Source organism: Carcharhinus amblyrhynchos, chromosome 12, assembly GCF_965287045.1.
Source record: "Carcharhinus amblyrhynchos chromosome 12, sCarAmb.v2.hapA, whole genome shotgun sequence".
Taxonomy (NCBI): Eukaryota; Metazoa; Chordata; class Chondrichthyes; order Carcharhiniformes; family Carcharhinidae; genus Carcharhinus; species Carcharhinus amblyrhynchos.
In genome coordinates, this window is record NC_137335.1 from 35,406,816 (window position 1) to 35,428,599 (window position 21,784).

At 43.4% G+C, this 21,784-nt stretch overlaps 1 protein-coding gene and 1 pseudogene across 5 annotated transcripts in view; both read left to right on the forward strand.

Moving 5' to 3' along the window:
- Nucleotides 1-21,784, forward strand: part of pde10a (phosphodiesterase 10A) — a 455,060-nt gene that overhangs the window by 391,318 nt on the left and 41,958 nt on the right. For all 5 annotated transcript variants that reach the window (XM_080200357.1, XM_080200352.1, XM_080200353.1 and 2 more), the window contains 3 exons: nucleotides 8,036-8,119; nucleotides 10,211-10,361; nucleotides 18,076-18,231. In XM_080200357.1, coding sequence (XP_080056483.1) covers nucleotides 8,036-8,119; nucleotides 10,211-10,361; nucleotides 18,076-18,231 — 391 coding nt within the window. The remainder of the gene's footprint in view (nucleotides 1-8,035; nucleotides 8,120-10,210; nucleotides 10,362-18,075; nucleotides 18,232-21,784) is intronic.
- On the forward strand, nucleotides 13,968-14,110 carry LOC145351277 (U2 spliceosomal RNA; annotated as a pseudogene).

Here is a 21,784-nt window from a genome sequence, read left to right on the forward strand (position 1 = left end):
GAATTTCAGTGTTCGAGCGATGCAAAGTCATACATCCAAATGACTGCCAGATGGTATCAAAAAGGATGTCCGCTAAGCTGTTTGTCAAAAACAGAGTACTGACCATATTCAACAGCCTATGCTGATGTTAGATGTGATTCTGTGATTAGACAGCTTTTGCGAAACAATCCCAAATATGCTAAGAATTGCACTAAAAAAAATTTAAGATTATCATCAAACTCACTATGTGGCTCACTTACTCTTGCCCGAAGGTGCATGTGTTCATATACAGGGTCATGTCCTCTACTGGCAAAAGAACGTGGCCAGTCGTTGCACCTTTAATGAATGAGTAAAGACACATGCAAGGCAGTAGTTTCCTAGTGCGCTCCAGAGCAGCGCCTTGAGCAATCAGAGACCACTTGCCAGCAAACAGCACTCTTTTCTCATGCAGTATGAATTGTTAACTCCTTTGAAATTTGGCATTTTTGCATCTGCCCTGATGGCCCATTACTTCCTGGTTCCCCAGTGTCACATTTAGAGGGTATTCCAATGATGCGCTGGGGAATCCCGCTAGGACGTTACCACAGAAGGGTTTACCCGGCAATTGCCCAGAAGTGTTAACTTCCTCTGGACAATTGCACTGAGCTGGGAACTATCTGACAAAGCAATTTAAATTATGAACTTTGGATTGTTCTGCCAGTTTTACCCTTGCAACTCCAGAGTAACTGTCTAAACATCCAGATCCAGCCTCGCAGGGGACATCACATGTGCACACAAACCTGCAACCCCACCTGTGCCCCCCGCCCCCCCCCCCCCCCCCCCACGCCCCAATGGGACTAATCACAGCACACCCACCCTCAACCCGACAGCCACCACTCCCCCCCAGCCTTTCTGACCTGACCCCCTCGTTGTCTGCTCTGACCCCTCCTCCGGCTCTGATTGCCCCTTCCCATCCCTCCCATCCTCCACAATGACCACCTCCCCACCTGCCACCGCTCTGAACCCCCATCCCCCTGACCACCACTACCTCACGTCTAGCTTTGCTCGCCCATCCTCTCCCACCCCAGCCTTCCCCCACGGTCTGCCCCATCCCTATTCCTTCCAGTTAGCCGCCTACCTTTGAAACATACCTTCTTCCTTTATACATCCCCTGCAAAAGCTAATGAGCGGTGAATGTTGGGCAGGCAGGAGCTTCGATATCCCAGTGTGAGTCCATTGAGAGTGACAGTCCGACGAAGATTGCCGCTCTGGAAGTTCAGTTCCAGGTCGATGTATGAAAGACCAATAGCTTGAACAGCATGTTTCTTTTTACAGCAAGACTGTTGTGTTTGTTATATCAGTGCTAATTGGTGAAGTATGAAAGTAGGCACTAATACTTTTCTTGATAATTGTTGTATTTACAAAATTAGTAGCATTATGTTTCCCTGCTTCCTCCCTCTCAATCTCTTTTTATACCCTTTTAATATGAAAAAATACAAAATAGACCGATTAACAAATCAGATTAAAGAATTTTATTGTAATGGAAAGACCTTTGCATTTAGAACTACTTATTTGTGTAATTTGAAAGAAGGCATTAGCTTATTTCATTAACATGAGAAGATATTCAATATTTTGAGAATGGGGCATGAGTTCCTTTGCTGTCGGTTTGTGAAGATGTATCCTGTCGAAGGCAGCTGGTAAATTGGGTAGTAGAGGCATAAGGTTGGATGTTTTATTTTAAAAAAGTACTTTTTAAATAATCAGAACTAACTTAAGTCACATTACTAATTGACAAGGAATCCTGCTTAAAATTTGGCAGGTTTTCCAAAACATAATTCAGGGAGTAATGTGACAACAGAGGAAAAGAAATGAAGGAAGACCATAACCAGTGACCCAGCGGAACTGTGAGAAGCTGTATCAAGATTTCTAACAGTTGCTGGGACCAGAACACAAAATGTTCTACGTCAGAATTCCTCCTGTAGAATCCTACTTGCCAAACCATAGGGGTGGGAAAGTGGTTAGCAGTGTTGTCTCACAGCGCCAGGGACCCAGGTTCAATTCCGGCCTTGGGTGACTGTGTGGAGTTTGCTTGTTCTCCCCATATTTGCATGGGTTTCCTCCAGGTGCTAGGGTTTCCTTCCACAGTCCAAAAATGTGTAAATTAGGAGGATTAGCCATGGTAAATGCATAGGGCAGGGAGTGGGCAGATTCAGTGGGGCGAATGGCCCCCCTTCTGCACCGGAGGGATTCTATGTTTCAAATAGCAGAAATGACGTGGAGGTGGATCATGATTGAGTCCAGGGTAGCAAGGGGAGAATCAAGGGTGACAGAGGGGAGTCGAATGGTGATATTGGCTGGGTCTATGGTGATGGTGGGAGTTGGTGGGTGACAGGGGAGGACAGAAGATTGTGGAGCAAGTTTGAAAGATTATGTGTAGCATTTTTCCAAACAGACTTTGACTGCTCAGTTAATCAGTGAGATCCCTCAAGATGGGAGGAGGGTCTTTTTAGTTGAGTAAAGTCCACAGTTAACACATGGCTGACTAAAGGGTCACCCCAATAATTGTGAGGCAACTAGATATCAAAGTATTCTATTCTCTATGGTTAAACCCACATTTAAGTAGATTTGTTCCAACGCAGCTCTCATAACATCAAGATCCCAATAAGATATTTTACTGTCATTCATTTTGTGAAAGGAGGTAGAATACCTTCAATGAGCATGGCTAATGAGGGCAGCCAGCTCACAACTCCAAAGTCCCAGATGAATGGTCAGGGCTGACAAGCAATCATGCTGTCAATGTTTCTATGTCAAGGCAATTTTCTCTCCATGACATTTCAAGGACAGTAGAGACAAGCAGAAAAGTGTCCATGTGAGTCTCTTTGAACATGGCTTTCATCACCCTGGAGCAATGCCTCCATATGCATTCATGTATGAATATGTCGAACACCCATCTCTGGTCTTCCAGAATGTCCAGAGAGGGGTGGAATAAAGATGCCATCTTCACAGTCAGTGATCAATGATGCAAGTGGAGAAACAGGCTTGAGAAAACCGAAAGGGATGGGAACTCAGGGCGTTTTGGAAGGGCTGACACCTCAAATTTGGGACAAGTGAAAGGAAACCCTGTTAACTTCCTGCTCCAAACTGGATGGCTGTACCAAGTGCTGGACTCAAGATTCTGATATGCATTGGACCTGCTGTTCTCCTTTACTAATTATACACATTCAGATAAGAATCCATTATGTATTGTTGTTGATTTAAATGGCCATCTGATCTTTTCAGACGTATACCAAAAGGGAAGGTTGATCAAGCAATCAAGGGCCAGGCTGCTACACAGAAGCAACATGGATCCAAAAGGCCTCAATGTTTTCAGGGTACAGGTCATCGCATATACAGTACTGTGCTTACATTACAAGGATTGGTTCTTGATAGTTATCAGTGCAGACCCGATAGGCAGAATGGCCTCCTGCACAGTAGGGATTTAATGAGAGCATTCAAGAGGAACTACTATTGATTGCTTATTGAGGAGGAGTGGAGCATGCAGGCTCTTCTTGACACTGCCTTTTTGATAGTTGTAAAAAGAAAGAGGAGAAGTGTCCCTCGCTAATTTTAAAGACTCACTCATGGAATGCATTGCTAGCTCGGCCAGCATTTATTGCCCAAGCTTAATTGCCCTTAAGACGGTGGTGATGAGCTGTCTCTTGAACTGCTGCAGTCACTAGTGTAAGTACACCTACAGTGCTGTTAAAGAGCAAGTTGTAGGATTTTGACCCAGTGACAGTGAAGAGAAACTCCAGATGGTGGTGTTCCCGTGTATCTGATGCTCTTGTCCTTCTAGAGGATAATGGTCTTGGGTTTGAAAGATGCTGTCAAAGGAGGCTTGATGAGTTCCTACAGTGCATCTTATGGATGAGACACATAGTGCTTACTGTATCTCAGTGGTGGAGGTGCCAGTTAAGCATGCTGTTTTGTCGTGGATGAAATCAAGCTTCTAGAGTGTTTTTTGAGCTGCACTTATCCAGTCAAGTCAAGATATCCCATTTTACCCCTGACTTGTACCTTGCGGGTAGTGGACAGGCTTCGGGAAGTTGGGAGGAAAGTCACTCGCCACAGGATTCTTCGGCTGCAATTTAACAGCTGTGCTAACCGCACGACAAATCCGTAATGACCATAAACTGGATTTGTGCCAGAGAGATTTCCAAATACGATCTTCCCAGCAACCCCCCCTCCAATGACATGATAAGGTTCGTGCCCAGAAGGAGCGCAAGCCTGATTAGCATATATTATCATATAATTGGCAGACTTAAAGCTGCTATTCTGCCCTCAATGCATTGCGTGATGTCACACTGGCACAAGTCATTACTGGTTTTCAAAAACAAAAATCAGTCAACTGCCAAGGACAGGCCCACTAGCAAGTCCTTCTGGGGGGCTTTACGTGTGATGAAGTGGGCTGTCAGGTGGAGAGGTTCCTGAAGTCTGTGGGAGAGAGGTTGCCCCATTACTTGTGAGGTGGGGATGGAGTCATGATGCTTGTGGAGGGGTCTCTGTCCGTGGCGGGGAGAGGGGTTCATTTCAAGCACTTATCGGGGTGCCATTTAAAATGGTGCTCTAATTTCCATGGAGCTGGTCTTGGCAGTTCTATTAGGTCCCACCCCACCAGAGTGATGATACAAACCATGCCCCCAGATTTTCTCTGCACTGAGTGCCAGAAAATCTTTAGTGAAAACTCAGCTGCACATCTGGAGAGATACATGGCAGGTTTCAGTCTGAACCTAACACTGAAAATTTTGGGGAAAATTTTGTCCCTAGCCTCTTACCTACTTTGATACCACAATGTTTATATGGCTGGTCCAGTTCAGTTAACTTGTCAATGGCAAACCACCGCCCCCCCCCAGGATGGGGTATTCCATGATGGCAATGCCAATGAATGCAAGGGTGGCGGTTAGATTGTCTCTTGTTGGAGATGGTCATTGCCTGGCACTTTGTGTTGGTGCGAATGGTATTTTCACTTGTCAGTCCAAGCCTGGATATTGCCTCGATCTTGCTGCATTTGGACATGGACTTCTTCAGTATCAGAGGAGTTGCGAATAGTGCTAAATGTTATGCAATCATATGGGAGCTTCTCCACTTCTAATCTTATGATGAAAGGAAGATCATTTATGAAGCATCTAGAGAGAGTTGGGTCTAAGACACTACCCTGAGGAAAGCCTACAGCGATACCCTGAACTGGGATGATTGACCTCCAACAACCACAACTATCCTCCCTAGTGCTAGGTATGACTCTGACCAGTGGAGAGTTTCCCTTTGATTCTGATAGTCTCTTGATGTTACACTTAGTCAAATATGTCTTGATGTTAAGGGGAGTCACTCTCATCTCTGGATTTGTGCATGTTTGAATGAAGGCTGTAATCAGCTCAGGAGCTGAATGGCCCTGGCAGAGCCCCAACTGAGCAGGTTATTGCTAAGCAATGCTGCTTGATAGCACTGTTAATGATCCCTTTCATCACTTTACTGATGATCAAGTTTAGAGAATGGATTGACACAGCTCTTATACAACAATTGCCCTGTGGGGCAGTGCCAATAGGCTGTAGAAGCCCCAGATTCTCCCAGTATGGGGCATCTTTCACAAAGATATTTGGCGCAACCAAGGAACTGCAGAAGACACAGTTTGTACCTGGAGATGAATGACAGACAGTACTGGAGGTGAATTCTCATTTAGGGATGTGGTCGCACATATTTGCTACCATCCTGTGACAAAAGATAAAGTGCGCAAGGACTTGGTAGACATTCCATGCTAGTGGCTCTGTGGTTCTGAAGGTTACCGATGCACTAAACATTTTTACTACCTGATCCTTCCAGGGCTCCACTCAAGACCTTTGTTGAATCTCACAATCGGCAACACACAAAAGCATCAGTGCGATGACAGTTACCCTTATCAATAAAGTTCACCATTATTTGCAGTTCCACGTGCAGGAAGCAAGCCAAAGAGCTATGGGATTTGTTGTCAGGTTTTTTGTAAATGCAGGGCACCACTGACTGCATACATGTGACTGAGAGCTCCCTGGCAGCAGCCTGTGAGATTAATTATGTGACTTTCTTAACGTGCAGATTATTTGTGACCTCCAAATGTAGATTCTGCATGAATGTGCAATGCACCCCCAGGAAACCTTGCTAATGATAGAAACATAGAAACAAGAAGTAGGAGTAAACGACTTGGCCCTTTGAGCCTGCTCCACCATTCGTTTTTATCATGGCTGATCATCAATTTCAATACTCTGATTCCCCTTCCCCCCCAACCCCATATCCCTTGATTCCTTTAGCCCTTAGAACTGTATCTAATTTCTTCTTGAAAACAGACATTTTGATCTTTACTACATTCTGTGGTAATGAATTCCGCACATCCACCACATTCTGAGAGAATAAGTTTCTCCTCACCTTGGTTCTAAAAGGTTTACTCCTTATCCTGAAACCATGACTCCAAGTTCTGAACTCCCCCACCATTGGGAACATTCTTTCTGAATCTACCCTGTCTAGTCCTGTTGGAATTTTATAAGTTTCTATGAGTTCCCCTCTTATTCTCCTAAACTCCAGTGAATATAATCCTGACTTAGTCTGTCCTCATATGACAGACCTGCCATCCCAGGAATCAGCCTGGTAAACTTTTGCTGTAGTCCCTCTATAGCAAGGATATCCTTTCTCAGATTAGGGCACCGAAACTGTACACAATACTCCAGGTGTGGCCTCATCAATGCCCCATACAATTGCAGCAAAACATCCCTACCCCTATACTTAAATTCTCTCGCTATGTAGGTCAAAATACCACTTGCCATCTTTACTGCCTGCTGTAGCTGCTCGCTTACTTTCAGCGACTGTTGCATGAGGACACCGAGGTTTCACTGAATATCCACCTCTCTTAATTTTCACCCATTCAAGTAATAATTTCTTTTCTATTATTGCTACCAAAGTGGATAACCTCACATTTATCCAAGATGGCCTGCTCTCTTGTTTGTTCCTCAAAGTATTGCTCCAGAAAACCATACCATATGCATTCCAGAAATTCCTCCTCAACTGTACTGTGACTAATTTGACTTTCCCAATCTATATGCATATTAAAGTAGCCCATAATCACAGATGTTCCTTTAACATCTGCATCTCTGATTTCCTGTCTAACACTTTTCTCAACATTACCACTACAGTTTGTTGGTCTGTATATCACCCACCACTGTTCTTTGCCCCTTGTTGTTTCTTAACTCAACCCATACAGATTCCAAATCATCTATGCTAATATCTTTCCTCAATATCGTATCAATATCATCTTTGATGCAACCCCATCATCTTTTCCTTTCTGTCTGTCCTTCCTAAACATGAATAGCCTTTAATGTTTAGTTCCTATTCTTGGTCACCTTGGAGCCATGTCTCCATAATGCCAACTATATCATTACTCTTTACATCTATCTGTGTGACTAATTCATCCATTTTGTTTCAAATGCTCTGAGCATTCAGATACAAAACCTTAAGATGAGCACTTTTAACATTTCTTTTCCCTTTCCGACTTTTTTTTTTACTTGGTCCTTATCTGATTCTGGCCCTTGATTTCTCTGCCTATCACTTTCCTTATTCTCCTTATTGTCTTTTCATCTTGTTCTTAATTCCTCCTGCTCTGAATCCTTGCAAAGTTTCCCATCCCCCTGCCATATTAGTTTAAACCCTTCTCAACCACTATAGCATGAAAACCCCCTAGGGGATGCTCATCTGTCTCCCACTGACTGCATCTGAGGAAAGATACAGTGTAGCACATTCTGCCTCTGAGTCCATGATCAAGCAAACCGTTGGCCTCCTATAGATGTTTGGACTGGTCAGCAGGGCTCTCCAGTATTCACTACAGAGGATCTCCTGCATCATCATTGTTTTCTGAGCCCTGCACAATCTTGAATTGCAAAGAGGGGATGATTTTCCTGAAGGAGACATTGAGGGGCAAGTTGTCTCCTGAGATGAGAAGGGCATGGAAGGGAGAAATATTGATGATTGCTTTGAGAATATCTATTATATTGGTAATCCTTTTTATATTATTTTATCTCAGGTTCCACTTCGATATCACCCCTTATGAGGACTACTGGGCAGCCTGTTTTGTCTACATGATTCACAGCTGCTGTGGAAAGAACAGGTACAGACCATAAAATAATTCCTTTTCTATTTTTCTTAATGAACACAAAATACATGGACAAGACACAGTGGAGATGAAATCTGTATCCCGTTTTAATAACAATCATCTTGTGCCTTAACACTGTGTTACTTTTAGTGCTGGATTAGTGTATTTGGATATTATTCATAAATATGAGTTCTCAGATATAACAGTAATTGAAGGTTGTCTGATTATTATTACAGACCAGGGGTGCACCATCAAGCACCTGTTATTTTCTTCCAAACCACTACAGTTTCACTATTTTTAACAAACCAATCTTTATTATACATGAAAGGTAGTTGGATTGGTCATGCTAAATTGCCCTTAGTATCCAATGGGTGGGGTTGCAGGGTTAGGGTGGAGGGGAGAACCTGGGTGGGATGCTCTTCTGGAGTGTCATTGCATGCGCAATGGACCGGTCGCTCCTTCTGCACTGAGGAAAGAATTAAACAATGCAAGCACTATTAACTGAACAAAATTGTTTATAACTACATATGTTATGCAGTCATGCTTATTTAATTCTCCCAGGAATTCCATTTGAAGATGCATTAATCTTATTTACTTCTGTAGGGACCACCCATAGGTATGCCACGGTGCTCTGAAAAATTCTCCTCCTCTCCAGCTATTCAACAGAGATTTTAAAAATCATTTACCATCTCCCAGGTGTGAATACCTCAGTCTCTTGTTATGGTTACTTTCCTAATACTTCCAAGCTAACCTGTTGGGGGTTTTTTGCCACAAGATGTTGTGGGGCCCATTGTAGATTCTTCCTTTTAAAATAGGCAATTTTCTAGCTTCCTTCACAAATTTCAAACTGAGATTAAGTCTCACTCACATTCCATATACTGAATTATTAATTTTTTTTACTGTGTTTACAGTGCACATCTAGCTAACTGCCAATTATTATGGCTACATTTATTGCAACAACACTTTATCAGTAGGTAAAACCTGTCTCACGATGGTCTAAACCCAGCTCACGTTCCTTATATCTCAGTGAGCTACAAACTATGCAATGTCAAAACTTCAACTAATTTTTCTCAGAAAACACCCAGATAAATTGAAGTAAGAAAACCACCCTATTAAATTTCACCCATCTCCATGATGGTATAACAATTCTGGAATGTCCTCAAATGAAGTTCTAGGTTAATTATCCCTCACTTAAAATTTAATTTTTGATCTGTTGAACTAACTGGACATTATGGCCTGAATACTTACAAACCAATTTAGCTCTAACTTCCAAAACAGAACACCTCTCTAGATTGCCATGACTGCCAAAAATTGAAGTTGGCATATTTCCAGTTCTTCAGCTAAGTAAGGCCATTTTTTGTTTTATAGCTCTGTCACTTCTTCTATGGATTTTCTTCTGAACTGCCATTTTTTGAGGTGTTCTTGTCATCTCTGAAGCCTGGCATTTTAATTACTTTACCTTTATAACTTTTAAGTTACCCAGAACTGAGTGGCATGGTCGCACAGTAGTTAGCACTGCTGCTTCACAGCTCCAGGGACCTGGGTTCGATTCCCAGTTCGGGTCACTGTCTGTTTGGAGTTTGCATGTTCTCCTTGTGTCTGCACGGATTTCCTCCAGGTGCTCCGGTTTCCTCCCTCAGTCCAAAGATGTGTGGGTTAGGTTGATTGGCCATGCTAAAATTGCCCCTTAGTGTCCTGGGATGCTTAGGTTAGAGGGATTAGTGGGTAAAATGCGTAGGGAAATGGGGGTAGGGTCTGGGTGGGATTGTGGTCAGTGCAGACTCGATGGGCCAGAGGGCCTCTTCCTGCACTGTAGGGTTCTATGATTCTTGAGAACCAGAAGTTATCCCTTAAGTGTTAACATGAACCATGAGGTAGATATTAGCAACATGTTGATGAGCTGTCCCCTGCAAAAGATGCCTTAAGTTTTGCAGAAAATTTGTTCCTTATAGATCTGTCATCTTACCCATTAAAAGCAATATTTGCTTCAGAATCCTGACAATTTACAATAGGGATAATGTTAGCTCTCCGTTATCTGGAACCATTGGCATTTCTGGTCTTTATTTAATTGATCTCTTTCCTCTCACTATCTTCTTCTGTGACTAGCTTTGATCTGGAGAAACTGTGTCGCTTTACTATGTCAGTGAAGAAAAACTACCGCCGTGTGCCCTACCACAACTGGAAGCATGCAGTCACTGTGGCACATTGCATGTACAGTATCCTGCAAAGAGTTCAGGGAACGTTCTCACAGCTGGAGGTAGGTGGATGAATTCTTTCTACCATTGCCTTGGACATACTCACCCCAAGAACATTTATTAACTTATATTCACCTTAAAGACAAATCATTATCCCAGCCAAATAACTGAACTGAAAAACTCATGAAGTGGTTCATACTGACTGAGCAATAAATAGGGCTCATGTGCAGTATGGATCTGTTAGCCTTCTAACATATCACAATTCATTATGCACAGTTTGTCACTCAAGGTCATATACAAACTCATTAGGAAGTACCTCAAAAGTGTTCCAAGAAAGCCTTGGGAAGATTAAAGGCGCCAGGACCAAGTTGTCCATAGACTCAGATGCCCAACCTAAATATTTCAAGGCACAACCAGTCCCCTATGCCCTATGTGCCAAACTAGAGGAATGTCTAGAGGAACATGGTATTATACACCCAGTGCAATTTGTCAAATGGGCCAAATCTGTTGTCCCAGTTTTAAAACAGGGACAGATTCAGTCTATCTCTGTGGGTACTATAAGCTGATGGTCAACAGAGATCCCCTATGCCACACATACAAAACTTGTATGTAAAACTGGCTGGGGGGCCATTTATTTTCAGAATTGGATATGAACCTTGCCTATCTCCAACTGGATCTTGAAATGTCATTCAGGAAATACGCCACTATAAATACTCACAAAGAATTGTATGTGTACACTCCTTGCCATTTGGGGTGGATTCAACTTGTGCTATTTTTCAAAGGGTGATGGAGAGCATCCATCAAGGGGTGCCCAGAATTGCAGTCTACCTGGATGACATTTTAATCTCAAGAGCTACTGTGAAGGAACATTTTGAGAGTTTGGAAAAGGTTTTATGACATTCTCTGAGGCTGGTGTCAGGCTAAAAATTAAAAAGTAAAGTATCTTGGGTACAGAGCCATCAGGGATGGACTACACCCTGTCAAGGGGAAGATGAATGCCATTAAAGGGGTTCCAACTCCAGGGAACAGAACAAAGTTGAAGTCTTTCCTGGGTCTCATGAACTAGTGAGAAAGTAGGGACCAAAACCAGTGTCCTCTGCTTGAACAAAGGGGAGTATGATAGGATGAGGGCGGAGTTGGCTAATTTAGACCGGGAGTGCAGACTAGTTGGTAGGACAGCTGAGGAACAGTGGAGGATTTTTAAGGAGATTTTTCTTAGTACTCAGCAAAAATATATTCTGGTGAAAAAGAAGGAATGTAAGAAGAGGGATAACTAGCCGTGGATAACTAAGGAAATAAAGGAGAGTATCAAATTAAAAACCAATGCGTACAGAGTGGCCAAAACTAGTGGGGAACTAGAAGATTTGGAAAGCTTTAAAAAACAACAAAGAACTACTAAGTGATAAAGAGAGGAAAGATAGATTATGAATTAAACTAGCACAAAATATAAAAACTGATGGCAAAAAGTTTTACAAATACATGAAAAGGAAAAGAGTGGCTAAAGTAAACGTTGGACCCTTAGAAAACGAGAAGGGGGATTTAATAATGGGAAACGAGGAAGTGGCTAAGGCTTCAAACAAGATTTTTGTGTCGGTCTTCACTATAGAAGACACAAATAGCTTACCGAAAATTGACGGTCGTGAGAGTGTAGGGGGTGAGGACCTTAAAACGATTACTATTACTAAAGAGGTAGTGCTTGGTCAGCTGATGAGACTAAAGGTGGACATGTTCCCAGGCCTGGATGGAATGCACCCCAGGGTACTAAAAGGAACGGTAGAAGTAATAGCAGATGCGTTAGTTGTAATTTATCAAAATTCGCTGGACTCTGGGGAGGTGCCAGCTGATTGGAAAACAGCTAATGTAACGCCTCTGTTTAAAAAAGGTAGCAGACAAAAGGCAGGTCACTACAGGCCGGTTAGCTTAACGTCCATAGTTGGGAAAATGCTGGAATCTATCATTAAGGAAGAAATAGCAGGACACCTGGAAAAAAATGATTCAATCAAGCAGACGCAGCATGGATTCATGAAGGGAAAGTCATGTTTGACAAATTTACTGGATTTCTATGAAGATGTAACGAGTGCGGTTGACAGAGGGGAACTGGTGGATGTGGTGTATTTAGATTTCCAGAAGGCGTTGGATAAGGTGCCTCACAAAAGGTGTGAGGCATAAGATTAAGGGACACGGAGTTGGGGGTAAAGTGTTAGCGTGGATTGAGGATGGGCTATCTAACAGGAAGCAGAGAGTTGGAATAAATGGGTGCTTTTTCGTTTGGCAGTTGGTGACTAGTGGCGTGCAGCAGAGATCAGTGCTGGGGCCTCAACTGTTTACCATATACATAGACGATCTAGAGGAGGGGACCGAGTCTAGGGTAACAAAGTTTGCGGATGACAAAGATGAGTGGGAAAGCAAATTGCGTGGAGGACGCGGAAAGTCTGCAGAGAGATTTAGATAGACTAAGTGAGTGGGCAAGGATCTGGCATTTGGAGTGTAACGTTGGCAATTGTAAGGTTATCCACTTTGGAAGGAATAATAGTAAAATAGACTATTATTTAAATGGTGAAAAATTACAACATACTACTGTGCAGAGGGACCTGGGTGTCCTTGTGCATGAGTTGCAGAAACTCAGTCTGCAGGTGCAGTAGGTGATCAAGAAGGCAAATGGTATATTGGCCTTTATTGCGAGGGGGATGGAGTATAAAAGCAGGGAGGTCTTGCTGCAATTGTACAAGGTACTGGTGAGGCCGCAACTAGAGTACGGTGTGTAATTTTGGTCCCCTTATTTGCGAAAGGATATATTGGCCTTGGAGGGAATACAGAGAAGGTTCACCAGGTTGATTCCAGAGATGAGGGGTTTGGCTTATGAGGAGAGATTGAGTAGATTGGGCCTGTACTCATTGAGTTTAGAAGGCTGAGAGGGGATCTTATAGAGACATATAAGATAATGAAGGGGCTAAACAGGGTAGAGGCAGAGAGATTATTTCCACTTAGAAAGGAAGCAAGAGCTAGATGGCACAGCCTCAAAGTAAGGGGGAGTCAATTTAGAACAAGTTGAGGAGGAACTTCTTCTCCCAGAGGATAGTGAATCTTTGAAATTCTCTGCCCATTGAAGCAGTGGAGGCTACCTCGTTAAATGTGTTTAAGTCACAGGTGGATAGATTTCTGACCAATAAGGGAATTAAGGGTTATGGGGAGCAGGCGGGTAAGGGGAACTGAACCACTATCAGGTCAGCCATGATCTTATTGAATGGCAGGGCAGACTTGAGGGGCTAGATGGCCTACTCCTATTCCTATTTCTTATACTCTTATGTTCTAACTACTATGGGAAATTCGTACTGAACCTGGTGACCTTGCTGGCACCTCTCCATGTTATACTAAAAGATATCAGGAGTGTTTGTGGTAAATGTCATAGGACAAATCCTTTACAATTGTCAAACAAATTGCTGTCGATAAACATATTGGACCATTACGATCCATGGACACCATTCATCGTGAACTGCAACTCCCCCCCTTATGGGATAGGAGTGGTACTGTTGCACTGTTGGGAAAATGCACAGAGCATCCAATCGCTGTGCTTCAAAAACTCTGTATAAAGGAGGTATACCCAAATTGAGAAAGAAAGCTCGGCCACATTTCACCAATAAGTCTACGATCGGCATATTACCATAACGGTCGCTTCTTGGCCTTTTGGCTCAGATCAAGTGTAGTATCGACATGCTGTACTTGGTTGAAGTCATTAGGTTACATTTTAGGTTCATTTGAAGCAATTTTTTAAAAGCGGCATCTTGGCCTTTTGGCTAAGATGCAAATGAGATCAAGCCTCGGAGGAGGAGCTGTGCCTACTCCAATCAGCTTGGATATGTAGATCAAGCCCAAGACAGGAGGTGAGAGCCCTGTCTTGTCAGCTTGGATCGGGAATGTTTCAACTTGTTAGGACTTTGAATTGGGTTTGATTTGATTGGATTGAATTAGAATATTGCCATAATAACGGGCCACAAACCTCTATTGACCTCTTTGCAGAAAGCAAGGCAACTTCCCCCCAGGTATAGCTGGAATCCAACGCTTGGCGCTGCTGTTAGGTACCCCCCAGAACATCATCTAGGAAGACAGATTGCCAACCCGGATGCTTTGAGCCTCCTTCCACTGCTCACCAGCCTATCTTCACCTATAAAGGTGGATGAAGTCATCATGACATTGAACTTATTGGACATTCTGCCAATATCCACCAAGCAAATTCAGGCTTGGACTCAAAAGGGCCGCACATTGGCAAAGCTACATCATCTATTCCTAATGGGGGGACCACAAGGAAATCTTACAGACGATCTAAAAGCTTATACTTCCAAGTGCCCAGAGTTGAGCATTGAAGATGGTATCATCTTGTTGGGAGTCTGGGTGGTTTTCCTGCATCCAGGCAGGTGGTCAATATGCTATAAATTGCATGATGGCCACCCAGAGATTTTGAAAATGAAAATGCTTGCCGCAAGGTACTTGTGGTGACCTGGTATTGACAAGAACATTGAAAACCTGGTTAGGCGGTGCAAAACTTGCCAAGAAAACCATAAAGTCCTATCAGTAGCCTCATTGCACCCCTGGAAATGGCTGGAAAAACACTGGGTACAAGTATACACAGACTTCACAGGGCCATTAATGTTCTTAATTCTGATTGATGCCCATTCAAAATGGATCAGTGTGCACCGGATGGCCTCTACTACCTCTTACAATACTGTAGAAGAACTCAGCAATTTTTCTGCAAGCATAGTATACCTAGGTTCTCATAACAGACAACAGGACCCCATTTATCAGCAGGGAGTTTCAAATCTTTGCAAACACAAATGAAGTGAGACACCCTATCACCTGTCTTCAAACGGCCTGGCTAAGTGAGCAGCCCAAAACAACATGAAACAACAAACAATGGGCTCTTTGTTTTGTCTTCAATTATCAGACAACACTGCAGATGACAACAGGAATAGCCCCAGCAGAACTAACTTCGGACCAGGCTTAGCCTCTTTCCCAAACCTGGGCAGCAAAATTGAAGGAAAACAAGAAGCCAAAAAAGCGGCCACAATGGACATAAACCTGACAGGACCTTCAAACCAGGAGACACTGTCCATGTACAGAATTTTGGAGATGTCTCCCCATGGATCTCAGGAGTTGTCCTCTCAAAAAAGGGACCAGTGTCATACACGGTAAAAACTGGAGAGAAGACTATAAAAACAACGTCAATTGCCTCTGCCATCGGGAACCCTCCACAGGGCAACTGCTGCACTGGACATGCCACCATTGGCACCATATACAGTAGCCTGTGGATGGGAAACTCCATCCACAGAAAGCCCAAGATAGGTCTTTTGAGAACTCAGTCTCTGAAATGGAGGAGATGGTGGAATCCCTGACAAAGGTCACCACTGAGGACGAGCTTCCTTACGATGGCTCTTTGACATCCTACAAGGAAGTGACATTCATCCACTCAATATATACACTACCTCTTCTCTCTCTCTCCACCACCCCCCCCCCCCCCCCCACCCCCAACCAGACCGTGCAAACAACAGAAATGAGGCCACAGGCCAAACATCAAAAACAGCCCCAGAGCCATAGGAGCAACGGGGGAAACCCTTGAACTTGGAGGGAGCGGACTGTAATACCCTCCATGAGTTCCATGGGTAATCTCTAAATGATCTCCCGACAGGGCTCATTGAATATGAGTTCTCTTGATGACTGGCCTGCCCAGTTGGAATTCGTCATCTGAGCTCTTTATAAGGCAGACACCAGGAAAAATCAGCAGAACTGTTGTTCAATTTGAGACTTCAGTATTTATGCTACAGAGTAGTGGCTCTACTTTATGTTTAACAAATACTGTTCCTTTCCAATCGGGGTTCTTGAGTTATTATGCCTGCCAACACTGTCATGAATAGGTGCATCTATGAAAAGCAAGTTGGTGAGAATGAGATCAAGTAGATGTTTGCTTCTTGTTGATTCTTTTATCATTTGGTGCAGAACCATATTTAGAAGCCACGGGACCTGACCTTTCGAATTCCAAGCGTTTAAACAATATATAGAGCTATGGTTTCTTGGACTAATGGACAGCTCCTGAGGCTTGTCATCTGCCTCAGACTCAGCATAGTCCAGATCTCCAGTAGTCCTCTGACAGCCAGCATCCTGGGCGCTCTCTGCTTCTGCCAGCTCCTCATACCAGTATGCTGTTCCCTCCCCACAGCGCATTGACATTATAGCTGACAGAGTAATGCCCACTGAGGGCATTGCACCTGAGCTGGTGGAGAGAGTAGGTGTGCTGCTGTTGCATCTGATAGGCGCTAGTTTTGTCTTACAGTCCTGATTTTTTTGAAATGGTAAGTGCTGAAAATAAATTCCGGGAATGTGAAAACACTACAAATGATGAAAATCAGAAATCAAGCAGCAAATGCTGAACTACACATCTTCAATATCTCAAATCAGTGTTTCAGTGGAAATGCTTTATCAGAAGTTTCTGGTGAAAGTTTGTTAATAGAACATAGAACATTACAGCGCAGAACAGGCCCTTCGGCCCACGATGTTGCGCCGACCAGTTAAAAAACAATGACCCTCTAACCTAAACCAATCCCTTTCCATCCATAAACCTATCCACGGATCTCTTAGACGCCCCCAAACTAGTCGTATTAATTATGAATGTATTAATCTGCATTTTCCCTTTACAGATGGTGGCAGTTGTGCTTTATATTTCCAGTATATTTTACTTCTAATTTGGACTGAGATACTAGAGTTGTTTGGCTTGACAATAACTAATGAGCTGAGTATTTCTATATAGTTGCAGTTAAATTTATTAATTATCTGTACCTATGTCCGCCTATCATCTTCCTCCCAAATAGCATTCAAGTTCAAACAAAAATATTTAAGAAAGCAATACTTGTCTTAAAACATATAATAGCGCAGAAAACAGCCCATTGGGAACAACAGATCTATCACGGTTGTGGTGGCTCACATGGATCAAGATTTGGGACAAATTAAAGTTTATTTATTAGTGTCACAAATAGGCCACCATTAACACTACAATGAAGTAACTGTGAAAATCCCCTATTCGCCATGCCTGTTCAGGTACACTGAGAGAGAATTTAGCATGGCCAATGCACCTAACCAGCATGTCTTTCAGACTGTGGGAGGAAACCGGAGCACCCGGAGGAAACCCATGCAGACACAGGGAGAAAGTGCAGACTCCGCACAGACAGTGACCCAAGCCAGGAATCGAACTCAGGTCCCTGGTGCTGTGAGACAGCAGTGCTAACTACTGGACCACCATACTACCCTAATCATGCTTACTTAAGTCATAGAGCCATAGAATCCCTAAAGTACAGAAGGAGCCATTCGGCCTGTCGAGTTTGTACCGACCACAATCCACCCAGGCCCTATTCCCGCAACCCCATGCTAATCCCCTTTACAATAGGTTCAATTTAACATGGCCAATCAACCTGAACCGCACACCTTTGGATTGTGGGAGGAAACCAGAGCACCCAGAGGAAACCCAGACAGACACAGGAAGAATGTGCAAACTCCACCCAGACAGTGACCCAAGGCTGGAATTGAACCTGGAACCCTGGCGCTGTGAGGCAGCAGTGTTAACCATTGTGTCACCGTGCTGCCCAGTAGTGAAAAATATTGTTAGCAGTTCTTAAGTTATTCTTAAGTTAGTTACTACTAAGTTTTCACGACATATTGGAAAGGGTACTATTAGCTAAAAGTGGAATTTTAATCAATTTTTATCTTTTTCCTACATATTTTTTCTCTGAAAAGCGGAAAGGTCTTCTAGTGGCTTGCTTGTGTCATGACCTAGATCACAGAGGTTACACTAACAGCTATCTCCATAAGTTTGACCACCCGCTGGCTGCCTTATACTCCACCTCCACAATGGAGCAGCATCACTTCTCCCAGACAGTTGCTATCTTGCAGGTAGGATTACCACAGACATGATTTTCAGAAATATCATTAAACTGCACAATGTACAAAAATCTTTTGGAGTAAGTTAATTGTGATATGTGATGCTAAGAATCTATATATCTGTTTCATCCTAATAATAATAGATCCTTCTTTAGTTAACCTATTCTTTCCAAGAATTGTAAAACTGTGGGCTATTAACCACACTCCTATAAATGAAAATGTTTAAAAATCCAACTGGTAATTTCCAAACCACTGATTGTAAATTGACTTTGTCTTATCTACCTGCTTTTCCAAGTATTGATGTTATCCTCGAACATGGGTTTTGATCAAAATTCTCAACTTTTATCTGGGTTTCATAATTTAATCAAGTTAAACAATCACACTCAAAGTGATATGTTTCAATATTGCACTGAAATATTTCTTTTATGATTGAAATAAATTAAGCACATTAAATGGTTCAAAAGGTGCCAGAGTCTATAATCAATACAGCACCCTAGTGTTATCAAACTCAAAACTTTCCCTTAGACAAAGCCCAAGGCCGGGATTTTCTGCCCCATTTCTGGGAGTCGGGGGGTGAGGGTTGAAAATCCAGTAGGAATCCCAATGGCTTTCCCAGCAGTGGGATTTCCTTGCTCAGTTGTCCCCACTCCCTGCCAATGACAGACCAGGGTGTCTGCCATGAAATAACAATAATCCCATTTATCTACATATCATTGGCTGGCTTCCGTGCTGTATTATCACACAGGCAAGTACAGCCCCCAAGGGATAGGGTCATGACTAGGCTTTGCCTTTTGCCACGACCCTCAGTATTCTTTTCAACTAAGGTTCAAAAAATATGGTGGGAAAAGTTTTCAGTGGAGCAAGCAGGCTACTCACTGCTTTTCCCATCCAAAACAACACTTATGGAAAATTCCACCACAAGTTTGAAGAGTCAGAGACCAGAATTATCCGATCTGCCTAAAGGGTTTATTGGCAGGCAGGAGTGAAGTATCTAGCGGAACCAAAAAGTCATAAACCTGCCAGCGTAAGATAGGTTGCAATTCTCTAATCGCATTGCCTGGTAGTGTGAGTGCCATTTGCATTTGTTTGCATCTCATGAATGCTCATTAAAACAGCTACTCGCCAGAATCTCCCCCGCTTTCCAATGTTCTGCCATGCCCTGTAGGAACTTGGTTCAGCATCAAATCATTTATGATTATGTAGATAGAGTGGTGTGCACAAGTCAAACCTCTGTTCACTTGAGATTTCGAGATGAGCGTAACATGCATATCCTATTCGCCATAGTGCTGCCCCACTCCTATCGAGCTGAATGCCACACTGCTGTGGCAGAACGGTTAGTGCCCTCCAGCTCCATGCTGACTTTGTTTGTATGGACAGCACTGTGCAGTGGGACTCATGTTCTCCAAGTGTGACCAGGAGTGGTGTGTGAGGTGAGGATGGAGCCAATGAAGACAGTGGGGGGGGTGCAATGGGAAAGAAGGCCTGTGCAAGGGCAGGAAGGACCACTAAGCTGCGCTATGGAGCCAGTTCTTGGAATGCACAGTCACTTATTGGTGCTGCTACAGTGGGCAGGATCCAGGTCAGTTACGAAGGAAAGAGACCTCATTGCCCAGGAAGCAACCGAAAGCCAATCCTTTACTTCAGTGCTGTTAAAGGGATAGACACAACTCACTAGCTTCACATCAAAGTTTCAACATCGACAACGTATAAGGCAGCAACGTAGCCTTGAAGAGTAAAGGCAGTAGTGAAGCGGGGCACAGCTCCATTATATCTGGCATCCCATCAATTAAAGGCATCCACAGATTAACAATGAATGCCATTCATCACTGGCTGAACAACGAATGCCATTCATCACTGTCTGAACAACTTCTGCTCATTGACAATGAGTTACTGAAAGGTCATTGGTATGCCACTTCAAAGAATGGAGCGCAGAGCTACTTTGGTCAAACCATCTCATTCACACTTATCACCACACAGAGGGCTCCAGATGTTACATTTCTGGAATGGAAAGTTGCTCAGCTCAATGTGTGTGCTAGCATCTCGAGGATAGGGATGCATCAGATGCAATTCAAGCAAGGCATCCAAAGATGTAGAGCCCCATATTTCCCATAGGTACTTCAATCAGAGATTCCTTTTCTGCACTCTTCAGTCATTGCTGCCTTTGATGTTTCAGTTCAGAGAGAAGGCAAAAGGATTAATGTATCCAGGGTTTAATTCTACATCTCTCAACATCCTTATTCAATGGAGGAGGCAAAGAAGGGAGAGGCATTGCAGTGTGCATCTCCAGTAGGAGTCACCCTCTGGAGGATATTATCAAGTGGAGCCAGCACATCACCAAGAAGGTGAGGAGGAGACACCCAAACAGTGAAGGTGATTCACCACACTGAGGGTTTATTCTGGAAGAATCTCCTACTTATAAATGACTGAGAGGCAGTGCAAGGCACATCAACACTTGTCCCTAGACCTCCGACATCACATATGCCTCATTCTTTGATCTGATGCCACGTGAGGTTGGAGGCTTTCCCATGCTTTGAAAATGATGGCAGCGCTCAATTTCTTTGAGCTTTTCCAAGAATCAAAGGAGATCTCTACAGCATCTCTCAGTCTGCAATAAGTAGATGCATAAAGGACAGCAGCAATGGCATTTAAAGGAAGGCCCATCATATGTCAGCTATGCTCTGGACAAGGATTGTCAAGCTCAAAGATTCCCCAGTTTTGCAACTACCTCAGGCTTTCCAAGAGAGCAGAATATAATAGACTGCACCCATGTGGCTACACAGGCTCCATGGCAGCAGCCCTTAATGTTTATTAACCACAATTAACCACCATTCCATCAATGTGCAACTGGTGTGTGACCATCACAAGCACATCCTGCACATGGTGTGCATGTGTGTACAGTACACTAGGAGCTGCCATGACTCCAACATCCTTAGTTACACCCAGCTGCCTGGGACTTTTGAGGGGCCAGAATGTTTGCAGGAATGGTTACTTGGGGATAGACATACACACTGAAACACTGACTGATGTCTCTGGTGCATTACCCTCAAAAATGTGCCGAGGAGAGGTACAGTGCTGCTCACAGCTCCACACACTCCCTTATACAGCAGACCGTAAGACTTAAGAAGATGCAGTTCAAATGCTTGGACTGCTCAGATGGCTTTCTGTGATACATAACAGAGAGGCTTTCCTGCATGATTGCAGTGAGTTGTGCTCTTCACAATCTAACTACGCAAAGAGGTGGACTCTTGCAACAGGATGAACTAGAGGAAGATGAAAGCTCAACAGAAGATGCAGAGGTTCAGGCAGCCCAAAGGCTACTCAGGCAGTATGAGTGCACTGAATCCATGGAGGAAGCAAGATGTGGGAGACATACCCATGATACTTCATATCCTGACAGATTCCGTGAAGTGTAAGTTAGTAAGAGTGAGGTCATCTGGAAACATCTCCCCTAATTCTCAAAGCCATTCCCATCATCTCAGAGGATTACCAAATACTTGCTGAAAGAATGAGTCTACATTCACACTTGTGCACTCTGGCCTCATGACTTGCTGGGACATAACCTTGG